Genomic DNA, 14,341 nt, shown 5'->3' on the forward strand with positions numbered 1-14,341 from the left:
CTCAAAAGACTGTTTATTGCTTGCCCCTTTTTTCTCAAATCTTTATCCATGCCAGTACTGTCCAGGGAAGACATGTGGGATTTTATGCAGAAAGTTTATTGGAATTGAAAAGCTGAGCTTTATGTAAAAAGAGGGTGTTATACTAATTGAAATGATTCTTCATATAGAAATTTATTTTATAGTATTTTCAGGTTTCAGGGATAAAAGGTTCAGTTTATAGATGTGCAAATGCACTTTATAATGGAAATTGATTTTAGTAATTATATTTTTATTGCAATGAAAACCATTTTTTATTGTGCCCTCAAGGCAAATTCATTAGCTTGGAAATTACAAGAAAAACATCTTTTACTGTATTGTAAACTACTGCAAGATTTGAGTAGATAGTGAAGCATTTATTGTTATTTTTAATGGATTCAAGTATGCTATGAATAAGTAAGAAAGTAAACTTCCAAACTTCAAAATTTCTTTCTGCTTAATTTTGCTTCAGGTTTTGGCCATAATTAAAAAAATGGTTTTATTCTTAGTGATTCACATAAACATAATTTTTGTATAGTATTATACAACAGTTGCTTTAAAGGTGAAATGAAAGCTCATTTTTCAGTGTTAGTTTGATTTAATTTAAGTAATCTTATCATAAGGAAATATTTCTTTTCTTCATCTTATCATCTTGTCAACAAAGTGAGATCTTAAAAGTTTAACACTTCCAAGTTCATTAAATAATCAGTGCCGTTTCTGCTATACTCTATATACACCTTACATGTAATTTTTATTGGCAAAAATACCCTATGGAGTTGTTATTTTTTATTTTTGTTTTGGTAGACAAGCTAGTTAGACTACATAAATGCTGTAGGCTATATGCAAAAACCATTTTAAAGTAATCTTTTAGTTTTTATACAGATGACAATTTTACATCATAGGAATCTCAATGCTTTGGAATTGATTTTGTCCATCGTTGGAATCCAAAAGTTAGTAACCTGATGTCTTAAGTACTTCATGAATTTTGATAAAAACTAAATTCCAATACTCAATCCCATAAGAACTTTTAAGACGAGTTTATATTTAAATTGGAAAAAAAAAACTGATAATCTACTACTCAGTTATTGGCATACTATTTTACCTTCCTTCGACAGTCCCTAGTCCAATTCAGTGATCTCTATCAAAGTACATCTTTAAGAGCATTTATTTTATTTGTACTATTTTCATCTGATGGGATTACTGAAGAATGCAGCCCAGTAAGATTTTGTTATTAACCGTCATCATGAAAGGTCAGCTGACTTGGAACATCTAGCCAGTAGCTGATCTAAAAACTTTAGTATGATTATTTATTGTGAAATAATTGTTGGCCAGTGCCACTTTGGATCAATAATCATTACTCCAATCCTGGTTACATTGTTTAATGAAAATTTGATTTCTATGTAGCTGATAGTAGCTTTCAACTTGCCTTTTGAAGGGAATGGTTGGGAAAATTTATGACCATATTTTCAAAATACTATAGTTTATTTAGAAGTGTTTGTAAATGGATGGAGAAGGAACAGAACAAATCTGAAGGGAATGGTTGGGCACCATGTCACTAAAATATGCTAATTCTAACCTACTTTACATTTTTGTTGTTGTAAGTATAATGTTTCTAATGATGTGCAAAGGATTTTCTCTTATTTGTGTAAGGAAATCGTGGGCTTAAGTTGGCTAATAAGGGACCCCTTTTAACATTATTAGGTATCTCTTGTAAGTAGCCCATTTCAATGTTAAAGGAGGTCTTGTAAGTAACCCATACCAATGTTAAAGGAGGTCTGTATGCCAAAAGGTTAATTATTTGTTTTGGTATAATCAAGGTAATATGTACAAATCAACTATCGCTGAAAATCGATTTAGCTTATCAAGGTATAAACAAAAAAAGATGAATAATCATCCTTACAGGGGTTAGTTAGAGATTCCAGTAACACTATTGACCTAAGCCACTGCTGGTTCATAGCCAGCTGATGCATTCCTTTACATATGTAACACCCTAACAACATTCAATATATTTTCTTTGGCTGTTATTAGTTTTTTCATGATAAAACTTCCAGGGATTACAGTACCTTTTTAATGAGGTTTCCCCCCCCCCCCTTGCATTGATATCATGCAATGAAATTTTACATGTACACTTACCTTAAGTGCATTGTCAATCAGTGATTTTCTTTTGTATTCTATAAGGTGTTTCATTATGCAGTACAGTACTTAAATACTTTATGGCTTTTAGTATAAGAAAAAATTGCTAATGTGTTTCAGTATGAAACTGAAAAGGGCAAGAGTTCTTGTGGCCAAGTTTTGCTTGAGAATTCATTTCCTTTATTTTTGGAACTTAGGTTGATGTGGAGAGAAATATTTAACTATTTTGAAAGATTTTTTTAATTTTCAGGAAGTTTGCTTTCTACTTTTATTTTTGTTTTTATGCTAACCACATAAGGGAACTATGTGGTGTTCGTTTATTAGGTAGGCTTATACTGTACTGCTATTACTGATAGTTTAGTTAAACATAATGGTAAGATGAAAATTTTTTCCTGAAGTTTCTTTAGATCTTTAAAGAATTTTTTTCTCTAAAGTATTAAGATATTTTAATATTGTTTAAATTAATACAGTAAACAAAAAATTCCAGTTCAAGCATTCTGGCTGTACCTCTGTATGTCCTTATTTTACAAGAATAAATGAAGTTAGAATGAGGGTATGCAATATCTCAATATCAGGTTATCTTGTAAAAGCAACAAATAGTAAGATATAAAGTCTATCTTATAAAGGTATATTGATATGTAATGAGGCCTTTTTTTTGTAATCCCTGGTTATGGAAGAGGAACAATTCTTGGCTTTTGAGAAGTAATATTAGTCAAGGTACAATTAAATGTAAAAATTCATGATGAAGAGAGATTAGTTATGTTTCTCTCCAAGTGTCAGGTACTCTGCAACATACTTATACCTATTTATTGCTTTTATGAGTTTATCTGTATAATAGTTCATTAGGGCTTTGTTGCCATGTCAGTTAAATTTATATTATAAACCAGTGCCTGTGTATGTCATTCATCTTCAGTTTTATTATTTATGAAACTTTTGATGTTCATATTTCTTCATTCTGGAAGTTTGCTTATATCGTCGTTTACCCTTTAAACAAAAAATTTCTTGTTTTCTCTCCTTTAGTAGGCTTAGGCCTTTAGTTTAGTAATGAGACAATCTAGCGACAATACCTTCCTTTGTCTTTCATTCTGCATAGGACTTACTTCAGCAAGTTGATTCCTCCTATTATTTATTGCATGAAGTCTCAATACAGAAGTATTATTTGGGTTGCTAGTGAGTGTAATAGAAATCTTCTACTGGGGTTGTTAATCATTGCTTTGTAAATTGTTCAAGGTGACCAAATTAAAAGTTCTAAATGTAAAAGAAAGTAACATTTAGTTTGGAGGTAAATATGGAGAAGCTTATAGAAGGCCAGTAGACAGTAAGGCCATTCGAGCCATTGACAAGTCTAGTTGTGATAGTGAAGAACTTCAATAGCTTTTGTTATCTTGAGTTTCTATTGTGCATACTCAGAAGGCCTGCTTGTCTTCAGGGTAGTTAGAAATAAAGATCAGCCTGTCCAGTTTCAGACCCTTGTCTAACTCCTCAGGCATTTGCTACTGGTTCCTGTACACCACTCACTAGAGGTTGTGGTGATACACAGTGTGTTGCAGTGTCGAGATTCTCTCTTGGAGCTTCAAATTTTATATTCATTTCTTCTGCTTCACAAATCCTTTCTTTTCCAAAATCTAGTCTGCTCTATTTGTTCACTAGATCTCGATGCTGAAGACAGAGCTGGTGGTATAGATCCTAATATCCCTCCATTAGATGGAGTAGGCGCTCATAAACTAACTTTTATTTCATAATGCATGAATGGCATGGCATATCTTTTGATTCCCTTGGATAAATATGAAATTCGGGTTTTTATATTCCTCTACTTGATGTAGTAGGCAATCAAGATTAACCTTTTTTCAGATTATTGTTGGATAAATATTGCGTAATTCCTGTAGATCGGAAAAATATTTTAGAATAGTTCTTTTAAAATTTCTGAGAAATGCAGGTTTAAATCGATTTTTCAAATAAAAGTGAAATGGTCTTGAGTAGGATCGACTTCAAACTTTTTATATCTTCAAGTGGTAGACTAGATCTTTATATCCCTCTACTCACTAAAGCAGGCTCTTATGATCAACTACATTTAACCATACATTAATCCCTAGCCATATCGTAATTCATCTATTGCTCCCTTAGTACATTATGGATTTATAAATATATCATAGACCCCTCTTTATATCGTCTTTTTTTGAGAGCAGTTACGTTTTATATTTTTCCTATTTTGATTAATTTTTCTAATGAATAGTCATTTTTGGGCTTATAAAAACTTAGATTTATAAACAATAGAAAAATATGAAAAGTTGTAAAAATTGATAGACAAATTATAAAATAAAAATATAATGTAGATTTCTGTATTTACTTTGCTGGGTGCTTGGAAAGTAACACCGTCATAACCGGGAAATTAACCTACTGTTTTTTTTAAGTAAAATACTGCTTACTTTCCGTAGATATTCTTAAATAATTTTTAATACTTCAAATGAACAAATGAAATAGGTGCTAGTACCTCAACTGACGTAATGAGTCCCTAATTTTGGGTTTCCTGTTAGAGTTGAAGAAAAGGATATGCAAAAAGTCATCGTCTCTAGTGAAGTATAGTGTATCTTATTTGTCATTAAAGAAACATGAAGTAAATTTGGATACAACTTCTATTTTATGTCATCTCTTTATAATGGTTTATTAAGATTGCTCGTTTCCCTCGTTTTATAGCCAGAGTCAGTTCATTATTATGTGTAGGGAAAGTTTCTCCCATTCATTTCCATTTACTTATAAACTTTTTCTCTCAAAACCATCTGTGATCTTTAAATCAATCTTGTACTTTCTTCGGCAGTAAATATATTAGAAAGGGAACATCGGTACAAAGATAGTTTGCTTAACATTGTTATGGTAATTATAGTAATAACAAAATATTGTCTTTTAATAGACCTTCAGGTTTTTTGACTAATTACCATAATTAGAAAAATTCTCATTATATATGAATGATTAATCAACAAGATTGCAAATTATTAGACTAGTTTACCATCAGTGTATTGTTGAAGGTACATGAGTGAATAATCAACAAGGCATAGTAATTACAAATTATTAAAGATTAATGAAATTTGCATCTCCAGCTTACCATAATGAATTATATTTAGTTTTTTAATGTATTTAGTATGAAAAGATCGATTTGATTTGATGCCATTTAGTTATGCTACTAATTGTTTAATCTATTTTTTCTGTTTATGTTAAAGTTGCCAGGTAACTAAGTGATGTTAGGTCTAGATAATTAATTTTTTAGATAATTATTATTTTTTATAATAGAAATCTGAATTGTAAATTTTTTTTTTTTTGGTACATCAATTGCAGTCCAATCTAAGTTTATGTATTTTTTTTTAATTCATTCAATATTTTTAATGACTCATGCTATTGATAATGTTTCAACTGTTTTAATTTCTTTATCTTTTTTGAAGGGCTGATGATACTAGAAGTGAGAGCACATAAGAAACATAACTGTTCTACTATACCATGTTAGTTTTGAATGAATATATAAAAAGTTTTTTCTCGGATATTGGAAAGCCTACACCCCTGTTTTATGAGTGAAATATCTAGAAGTTTTGATGAAGGATGATCTTTTGCATTTCGTTTTGGATGGCTACATCAGTGTTTTATATTATTATTATTATTATTATTATTATTATTATTATTATTTTTTTTTTTTTTTTTTTTTTTTTTAACTAATCGTGTTAACAGGAGTCATGGTCACTTAGGAGAAGATTTTATAGCATCTTGAGATTCTCTCCATGGAAATAACAAAAACATTTTTGAAGAACCAACTTAGAATATTCATTTGGTGGGACGATTGTTGTCTGCTATTCCAGGGAGTTTCCTTATAAGCAAGGATTCTAATTCTCTGTCTATTCCTGCATGATTCAGAGAAGCTGCTGGTAATAGGGGATTTGAGACAGTGTATTCAGTCGACATGGCAGTATTTATTTATGTCCAGAACTGGATAATAGAATGGCTATTAACTTCAAGAAGGTTGACGATCAGTCCATTGAACATATTAGCAAATCAATTAAGCAATGATGATCAGATTCTTCCTAAAGAATGGTTTTACATCCATTAGGGTGGTTAGAATCTGGTATTGGTGGCAAAACCAAATGTTCACCAGTTTCAAATCATTTGCATGGAAAGGTGGAGACCCTGTTATAGGACTGATCTAATCTGAATTTATATACGTTTCCCATGATTTAACTGGTGATAAACAATACAGCGAGTTTACGAACAGCAGGCTGTCCGCTAGCTCCATTTTTGGGTGAAGTGGGTTCTGTCTTTTTATTCTTTTGCTAGAAAAGTTCAGAAGGATGAAATTTCTTAGTTCAGATGCGGATGGATCTTATAGGCATGGTGAATTCTAGAGAAATTCATTTCAGTGGAATGCCTGAAGATGAAAGTTTTATAATATCATCTCAATCGAAAGTCTACGAACAGCTTGATGATTCTGGTGGCTCCATTATGGCCTCTAGAAGAGGTGTACAGATCCGAGTCCTCTGTTGTCATATTTTCTGAGACGGTTGCCGTACAAAAACAATCCTCGAGAGTGGTACACCCAAATCATAATGTGCTACATCTAACCACTTGTAGACTATATTCTCAGGCTCAAAGGGTTTAGAAGCTGTCTAGATTGTATATCTTTGGTTCCAAAATGCAGTCTGCTGAAAACCTGTATCAAAGACAATGGAAAGTTTATTTTGATTAGAAAAGACAACGTGTCGGTAACTGTAACTCGTCAGGATAATATGGAAAAATTTTAGCAAAATTTGGCTTCAACTTTTTTTTAAAGAAGCTGTCCATCTTAGGTATATGATCCATGCTTAATGCTGTCTTAAGCATCTAGGATTTGACTTGGATGTTTCAGTTGTTATAGTGGATGTTTTCAAGTCTCTTAATATTGAAAGACCTCCAGTAGTAAGATCATTTTTTTATATAGATGAAGATTTGCTTTATCTAAAAAGGTCACATTTTGAATCTTTCGGCTAATATTTTTTCCCCTTACGATCATCTAAACGTAGTGAAATACAAGGTCTTTCGCACAATGTATGATTTGGTGAAAATAATATGATTTTATCACTTGCATTCAGGGCCAAGAATGACTATAAGAAAAAAGAGGCTTGCACATTTTTTTCAAATTCCCTCTTTACAAAAGGAAGTTAAGTTTATGTTGCAGAATAAGTTTTGTTGTCATGTTAGAGGTGTCAAGTATTATTTGGACTAGACCGCAGACATTAAAGGTACTACATTTTCCTAATTTTAGTGGGATTAGGATTTCAAATTGTTTTTTTTTTTTCCAAAAATGTGGTATGCTGTCTTGTTAAAGTTTGGCATCAGAGGCTCACAAGGAGATGAATTCAAGTTGAATAAAAGACTTGAAAGTTGTAGTTCAGGATATAAGAAGTGCAGCTACATCTCTTGATTTTTGTGGGAATCTTTTTTTTTTTTTTTTAAAAAGAGCTTTAGCAGTAGCTCAGTGGAGTTCCAAGCCTAATTGCTCATCAAGATTGCTGGTCTTTTAAGTCTTTAACTAGCTGCTGGAGATGTGGTCAAATATAAGTTTTAATATTTTGTAAGTTTTGATTACCTTTGGGATTAATTTTTTTCATTAGGAAAACACACTGTTGGGTAAATAATATAATTAGTGATTAGGTAATAAAGAGTGTTTAGGAAAACAGTCTGATGAATCATGTTATTTGTAACAATCTGGAGAATCAAGTTATTATTAACTTCAATTCTTGGTGGTTTGTTACCAAAACACTACTAGGGTTGTAGATAGGTTTGTTGATTTAGGACTATAATTGGCAATCTCTATCAGTCACTGACCCACCTCCATCAGTGTGGGAATCAGCAATATTAACATGAAGGGAAGTTCATAAAAATAAATGGAATTTTAATTATGAAATTTATTTTCATAATAACCTGATGTTCATATAGGTGACTCACCTCTCCACTGACTAGTGCTAGTGATGTTAAGAAGATAGGCATTAGTTTTAACTATGAGACTGAAAGACAAAGGAAGGTACAACGCACCCAAGCTAAGGGTATTACCATTAGGTACTAGATTATATCTTTACAAGACTAGAGGCCTAAGTCTATTAAAGGGCAGAAAACATGAGTTTTTTTAGTTTTAAGGGTTAGATGTTGATAGAAGTACAATATGAACAAGAGATGAGTACAGAAATTTTTTTTTTTTTTTTTTTATAAAATTCTGCTTTTCTTTAATTTACGGTTGACAGTTTATATTTTTCTACTTAAATGTAGTTTCTAATCATGTAGAAAAGAAAGAGGTTTATTGTGTTTCATTAATTGCTTAATTACTGTAATTGTTTTATCTAGGAGCTTATTATCTTGTATTGTCTTTCATCTACTCTTCTTCAAGATGTAATCCGTGAAGGATAAGTTGAAGACCTTCAAACAACTAAGTTTGTTGATTTCAACTTTTTATAACCATTAGGAAAATATTCTGAATTGGAATAGTAGAAAAATGACTTGAAGGAGTAGTAAGCATGTGATTTTTGTGGAATTGCCGTCAAATTTTGTGTTGATGAAATATATCCACCCTTACCTTATGATTACTAGACAGGCTGTAATAGATTTTGTTATGATGTTAAACATTTACAATGATGTACTGTAATTCTAAATTCCCCAAGTGGTGCTAAAATGCAGATAAAATCAATTGAAATTGCTAACATCACTTTTGGGTGAGTTTTAGATGGAAGTAATTTCGTGTGCAGTAAATAGATTTTTTTATAACTATAAATACCAGTACCTTATTTGATGTAATCTAAAATTCTGTGTAGTTTAGTTTCTCTCACCACATAATATTCCCTCCAATATATCGTAATTTTCTTGTCAGGGTCCCGAGTGCCTACCAGTAGTAGTGGCTATGGGAGTTCTTTTGCTCTTGATCTTGTATTATACCCTGGGAGTGTTCAAGGTGTCAATGGTGAAAATGCAGGGTAAAGTGCAATGTAAAACTTCCCAATTATAGAGAAATCATAGATCTGCATCTTATATGTTATTTACAAATCCATATTGTGTAGATAAATTGTATATGGTGTATAGGGGTGCTGGTGTATTTGAAGTAAAATCCATGTGAGAGAGGGCTGCTGTATATTACATATCATAATCTCTTGGATAGTAACTTGAGACTCTTTGGCCATGTGCTAGATTTTAAGGTTTTAATATGGTTATACAATTAGGGAAAATAAGGATGAATTAGCAAATATTCAAGGTTATCTGAAGATATCAAAATATTTGTTCATGTGTAGTTAAGTCGGCAAATGTTTTGGACAAATTAGCCAAGATATAAAATGTTTGGGTTTAATTGGTGAAGATAGCAAATATCTTTTCATCATTGGATCCAAAAATCAAACTTATGATATTGAGTAGTAAAGGTTTTGAATTATTAGGTTAAGATACCCTATATTCAATATACAGTAGTATAATCTTTTAAGTTTAGTGTTTTCTGTAGACTTTTGAAAGTTGGAAAATTGGGTTTGAAGACATGGCTTCCTTGCATTTTGGTTTTATAAATGTGTTACTGAATACATTCAATCAAATAAGTATAAGTTACTTTATTGATATATCTGGCTGTGATGGACATTCCGATTATAGATGATTTTATGATATTTTGGGAGCAGTAGTATCGTTTTCACATTTCTCTTTTGGTGATAGATTGAATCTTTGTGTTGTATATGGTGAGCATGTCTGTTCTCAATATACTTATTGTAATTTTTATCCATTTTAATTTCTAAGTGGTTTAGTGGTTGACTCTTGTGTTGTAAGATTTTATGTACTCATATATCTATTCACATGATATTGTCTAGTATTATGCTTTGTGTACATATATCATTTAATTTTAAGACATATTTACTTGATTGACTTTACTGAGTTGTTTATATTCCTTTCCTAGAATTATGTAAGAGAGATATCAAATCCAGAACTGTATTTTTCATTTACTAGATATTTGTATAACTTGAAGAGTTGATTTGTGTCTGGAGAGTTAACTCTTAATTGTGTCATATTAAATTGCCAACAGTGTAATAGTTAGTGGCAATGAAAATAAATTCTGTGTTCATAAAGAAATATGAGGGTGTTTAGCATGTTTTAGTTTAAAAATGGAGGGAATACTCTGAACATCTAGACTGATTATAACTTACAGAAAATGTATTTATGGTAAAGACTAAGCATTCCAGTAAACTTCCATAGAAAGGTTACTCAGAAAGCTTACAGTAAGCTGTGATCTATAAAGATATATGCATATTTTTTGTTAGTTAAGAAGAAATCCTTATAACTAATCTCTTGAGAAATTTATTTTAACTTGCTGATTTGGTTAAACTACCCAGATATTGATGATGCACTAATAGCAAGGGTATTTTCTGGGATTTACTTGAACTTCGTAACTTGTAAGCAATATTAGGGAAGAAGGTAATGCATGTATTGTCAATATGTACACCAGAAATAGGAGAACAAAAAAAAAATAAATCTTAGATTCTGGTAAAGGTTCTCAGATGCAGTAACAGATGTACTATTGTCAGAGGTATAGCATATTGCACACCAGAATTAACATGAGAACAAACATTATTGGTATGAAAAGAGAAATGTTTAGGGAGGAGCAGTACTGAATTTCTGCCAGAGCCATGTTTTATGTATGTAGGACAAAATTTTACAACATAAATGTTGAGTTGATAACCTATAGAGTAGTATCTAAAAAACATTGATTTTAGTGGGATAAGAAGTGGAGATGATAAATGGACTACTATATGAAGGGAAGAAAATCAGTCCAAAGAATAGAAGCATGGAAATGGGGAAATTAAGGAGTCAGAATAAAGTGTAATGAAAGGGTAATAAAAAAAATAGGGTATGATGACTGATGAATAAATTGAGAATATGACTGAAAAGGCTAGGAAATTCCTTAGAGATATAAAGTGGAAAGACTGAAAATCATGAATGATGAGGAATTTACCAAAAGAAATTGGACAACCAAAGCAAATCATTGTGCTGTATACTGACCAGAATATATTGAAATTTGGTAAGGCAAAAATAGAACCAGTAGTCTTGGAAAATTATATTACAATAACAGGAAAATGGGATGTGCAGCAGGGGGAAGCTGTAGCGTGTCTTGTTGTTTCCTTTCATTTTATCCTTGGATGATTTGTTAATTTGTATTGATGACAAAAAAAAAGAGAGGCAGTCTTTATTATGAGGCAGTAGTTTGACTTAATGAAATGAAAATAATGAGGAAAATATACTAAAAGATATCAAAATTTCTCATAATCTGTTGGACAGAAGTTCAAGCCCTACTCAAGCTTGATAGTTTCTAGATGTGTCTGCAACCTCACTGTTCTTGATAGCTAGGGAACGGGCTTTGGGGGAGCCAATAGGTCTACCTGCCGAGTCATCGGCTGCCATAGCCTGCCCCTCCCTTGTCCTAGCCTGATAGAGAGGGGGATTGGCCACTGATTATATGTATATATGATCAGTTTCTAGGGCATTGTTGTGTCCCTATTTGTGCCACTCATGAGTGACCTTCAATGCTATTAACACTACCAAGGCAAGCAATTATATGGGCACTACAAAAGTAGAAGGTACTAGAATGCTCATTAATTTACTTGTGGTACTCTACTGTAAACCATGTTAGGGAGTGAAGAAAATATTTAAAGAATTTGAAACAATTGGAGTCCTAAGTACTGTACCTGTATTTTTATTCGCATCAAGGGTATCGGCAGGCTCGGAAATTATTTTTGAGCTACAATTTTGGGATTTACAGTTTGATTGTTTATAACATGAACTTTTTACCCAAATTTTCGATTTGGGAAATTAGATTTTTTTATGAATTAATTTTTTATTTTGTTCTTGTTTTATTCCATGTTTTTTAAATTCTATCATCTCCCACATTTTTTGAAAAAATAAAAGTCACTATTTATTACCAAGTAAATAATTACTTTACAAAGCACTGAAATATATTTGGTTTTTCTTTTTGAAATTTTTGAAAATTAATTAAAAAATCAAAATTTCACAGTAATACATGAATTGAAAAAAAAAGGGGTGAAATTCAAAAGTTATAGCTTGCAATACACCACAATCAGGCTTTGTAAAGGTTTTTGAATCTTTAGAATATCTAAAACTAATGAAGTAGGTAAAATTTGAAATAAAAACGATAATGTTTTGAGAAAAACTCATTTAAAGATTTTTCTTTACTAAGCGGTACCTTCACTGATGGAGCTCTTAGGTGATTGCTACAAGGCTCCTGGTCCCCTATCTTTCTAAAGATATACTGTAGTATCCCCTCTTATGATATGCAGAAATTTATGATGAAAGCTTAGGTGGGTGTTGTTTCAAAGTTGCCAACTGCTCATTGTTGCCAGGTTCAGTTGCTTCAGAAGCCACCTGGTTTGTAGTCGTCACCCTCTTTTCTTTTATGTCTTATATCCAGACATCTTCTTTCTCTGTTTTTCTTTGTTATGGATAGTTTTATACTCACATCATGCAGTCCCTAAGGAATGATATCAATGAGCTAGCAATATAGCCAATATTCACTCAAGGGCTGCAATATGTAATACACTGAACACAAAGGTTGTTTACTAATTGGAACACATGCTCTCACACACATTGTTATTGCTGCCCAACATATCATACGGTAAACAATGAAATAGGAATATAAACATAAGTATTTTTTCTCATGAAGTTATGATTTCAGTCGTCACTATGGCTGAGTTAAGGAAATTATGGGTATATACGCGTGGACGAAATGGTCTTTTTAGCATATAATGAAGCGTCTAAATGACATAATCTTTCGTCTGTTATTGGACCAGACCTTTTACAGTGTCAAAATGATGAAAATAGAAAATGGCTGTGTTTTACCAAATATGGTTATTTTTTAGGCTGTCGATACCCTTAAAGGATAAACTACAAATGAATGCAGGAAGTAAATTTCTGGTATGTGTTATGTAGTAATGACCCAGAATAGAAAGCAAAATATAAGGAAGAGGTCAGAGGGTTGATAGGAAGATGGTAGGCTGGTAGAGGGAGAGTGGAAAGCAAATGCAGCAGAATCGATTTCAGATTACCAGAAAAGCAATGGGAAAAGCTGTTTTATTCAAGACTGTAATATGGGTTGCTTTGTAAAACTGATAACGAATACATCATTTAGTTACCAAAGAGGTTGAAGGTATAGGAATACAGTACTGTACATAACCTAGGGGATGGGAAGAAATTGTAATGGATTGTGTAGGGTTTTAGCTAATACAGATAATTAAAGAAAGACTGTTTGGCAAACCTATGTAACGGTGAATAATTTCATATTTAAAAAGTGGCCTGTTATATATGTGCATCTATTGCATCCCAACTTTTCTGCATATTGTTGGTCATCGGACAATCCTTAGGTTTTATCTGTGATAGTGTTAGTTGTTGCGATGATGGTTATATACATTACATCGATAAGAAGGTATGAAGAACAGAAGTGTTTTGTAATGATGGTCCTGAAATTATTGCATTACTTTCCTTAAAATGTAGTGAATAGTGTGTGATAATGTTTAATTGATCTTCATTTTCCTTTGTTCTCTTAGAAGGAAAATATTTTACTAACAGAAGTTTTTATGATCTGATATGTTGTTATGGTTTGAATCGAAATAGGCTTTGAGTTATAAAGTATGTATAGAATGTGTAAAAAGTGGACTATCCAATAACTGTCTTGCCTTTTTAATTTACATTGAAGGTTACTGTGTTATGATAAAAGCCCAAGGAAGTTTGTTCAAAAGTTATCAATAATTTGTAATGAGTTTTACAAGCTAAAACCTTTTTAAATTACATTAAGAATTTTTTTTTCTAACCTACTTGTTTTAGTATCAAGAATGTAACTTATTAAAAATGTTTGATTATAGATAGCTTACTTAGAGTAAAAGACATGAATATGATGTAATTGTCAGGAACACTGTAATGGCATTGCATTTATTTCTTTGGGTGTTATGGTTTTGTGCTATATTAAATAGTCTATTTTTGCTTCAAACTGTCTTGGAAATATTTTTAAGCATTATTTTGAGATATATTTATTTTATGCATTACTATTGAATTTGAGAAGATTATTTGCTTTTGAGTGGCATTCTTTGCTCCTTAACTTCATGGTATGAGTTTTAGTTTCATTGTCTTATTTGTTATCAGTAATGTTTGTATT

The 14,341-nt window shown here is 31.6% G+C and overlaps 1 protein-coding gene across 1 annotated transcript in view; it reads left to right on the forward strand.

Annotated features, from left to right (window-relative positions):
* Positions 1–5,767, forward strand: part of LOC137645408 (RAB11-binding protein RELCH homolog) — a 103,635-nt gene extending 97,868 nt beyond the window's left edge. The window contains 1 exon segment of the mRNA XM_068378212.1: positions 5,583–5,767. Coding sequence (XP_068234313.1) covers positions 5,583–5,613 — 31 coding nt within the window. The 3' untranslated portion in view covers positions 5,614–5,767.
* Positions 5,768–14,341: the final 8,574 nt, after the last annotated feature.

Source organism: Palaemon carinicauda, chromosome 8, assembly GCF_036898095.1.
Source record: "Palaemon carinicauda isolate YSFRI2023 chromosome 8, ASM3689809v2, whole genome shotgun sequence".
Taxonomy (NCBI): Eukaryota; Metazoa; Arthropoda; class Malacostraca; order Decapoda; family Palaemonidae; genus Palaemon; species Palaemon carinicauda.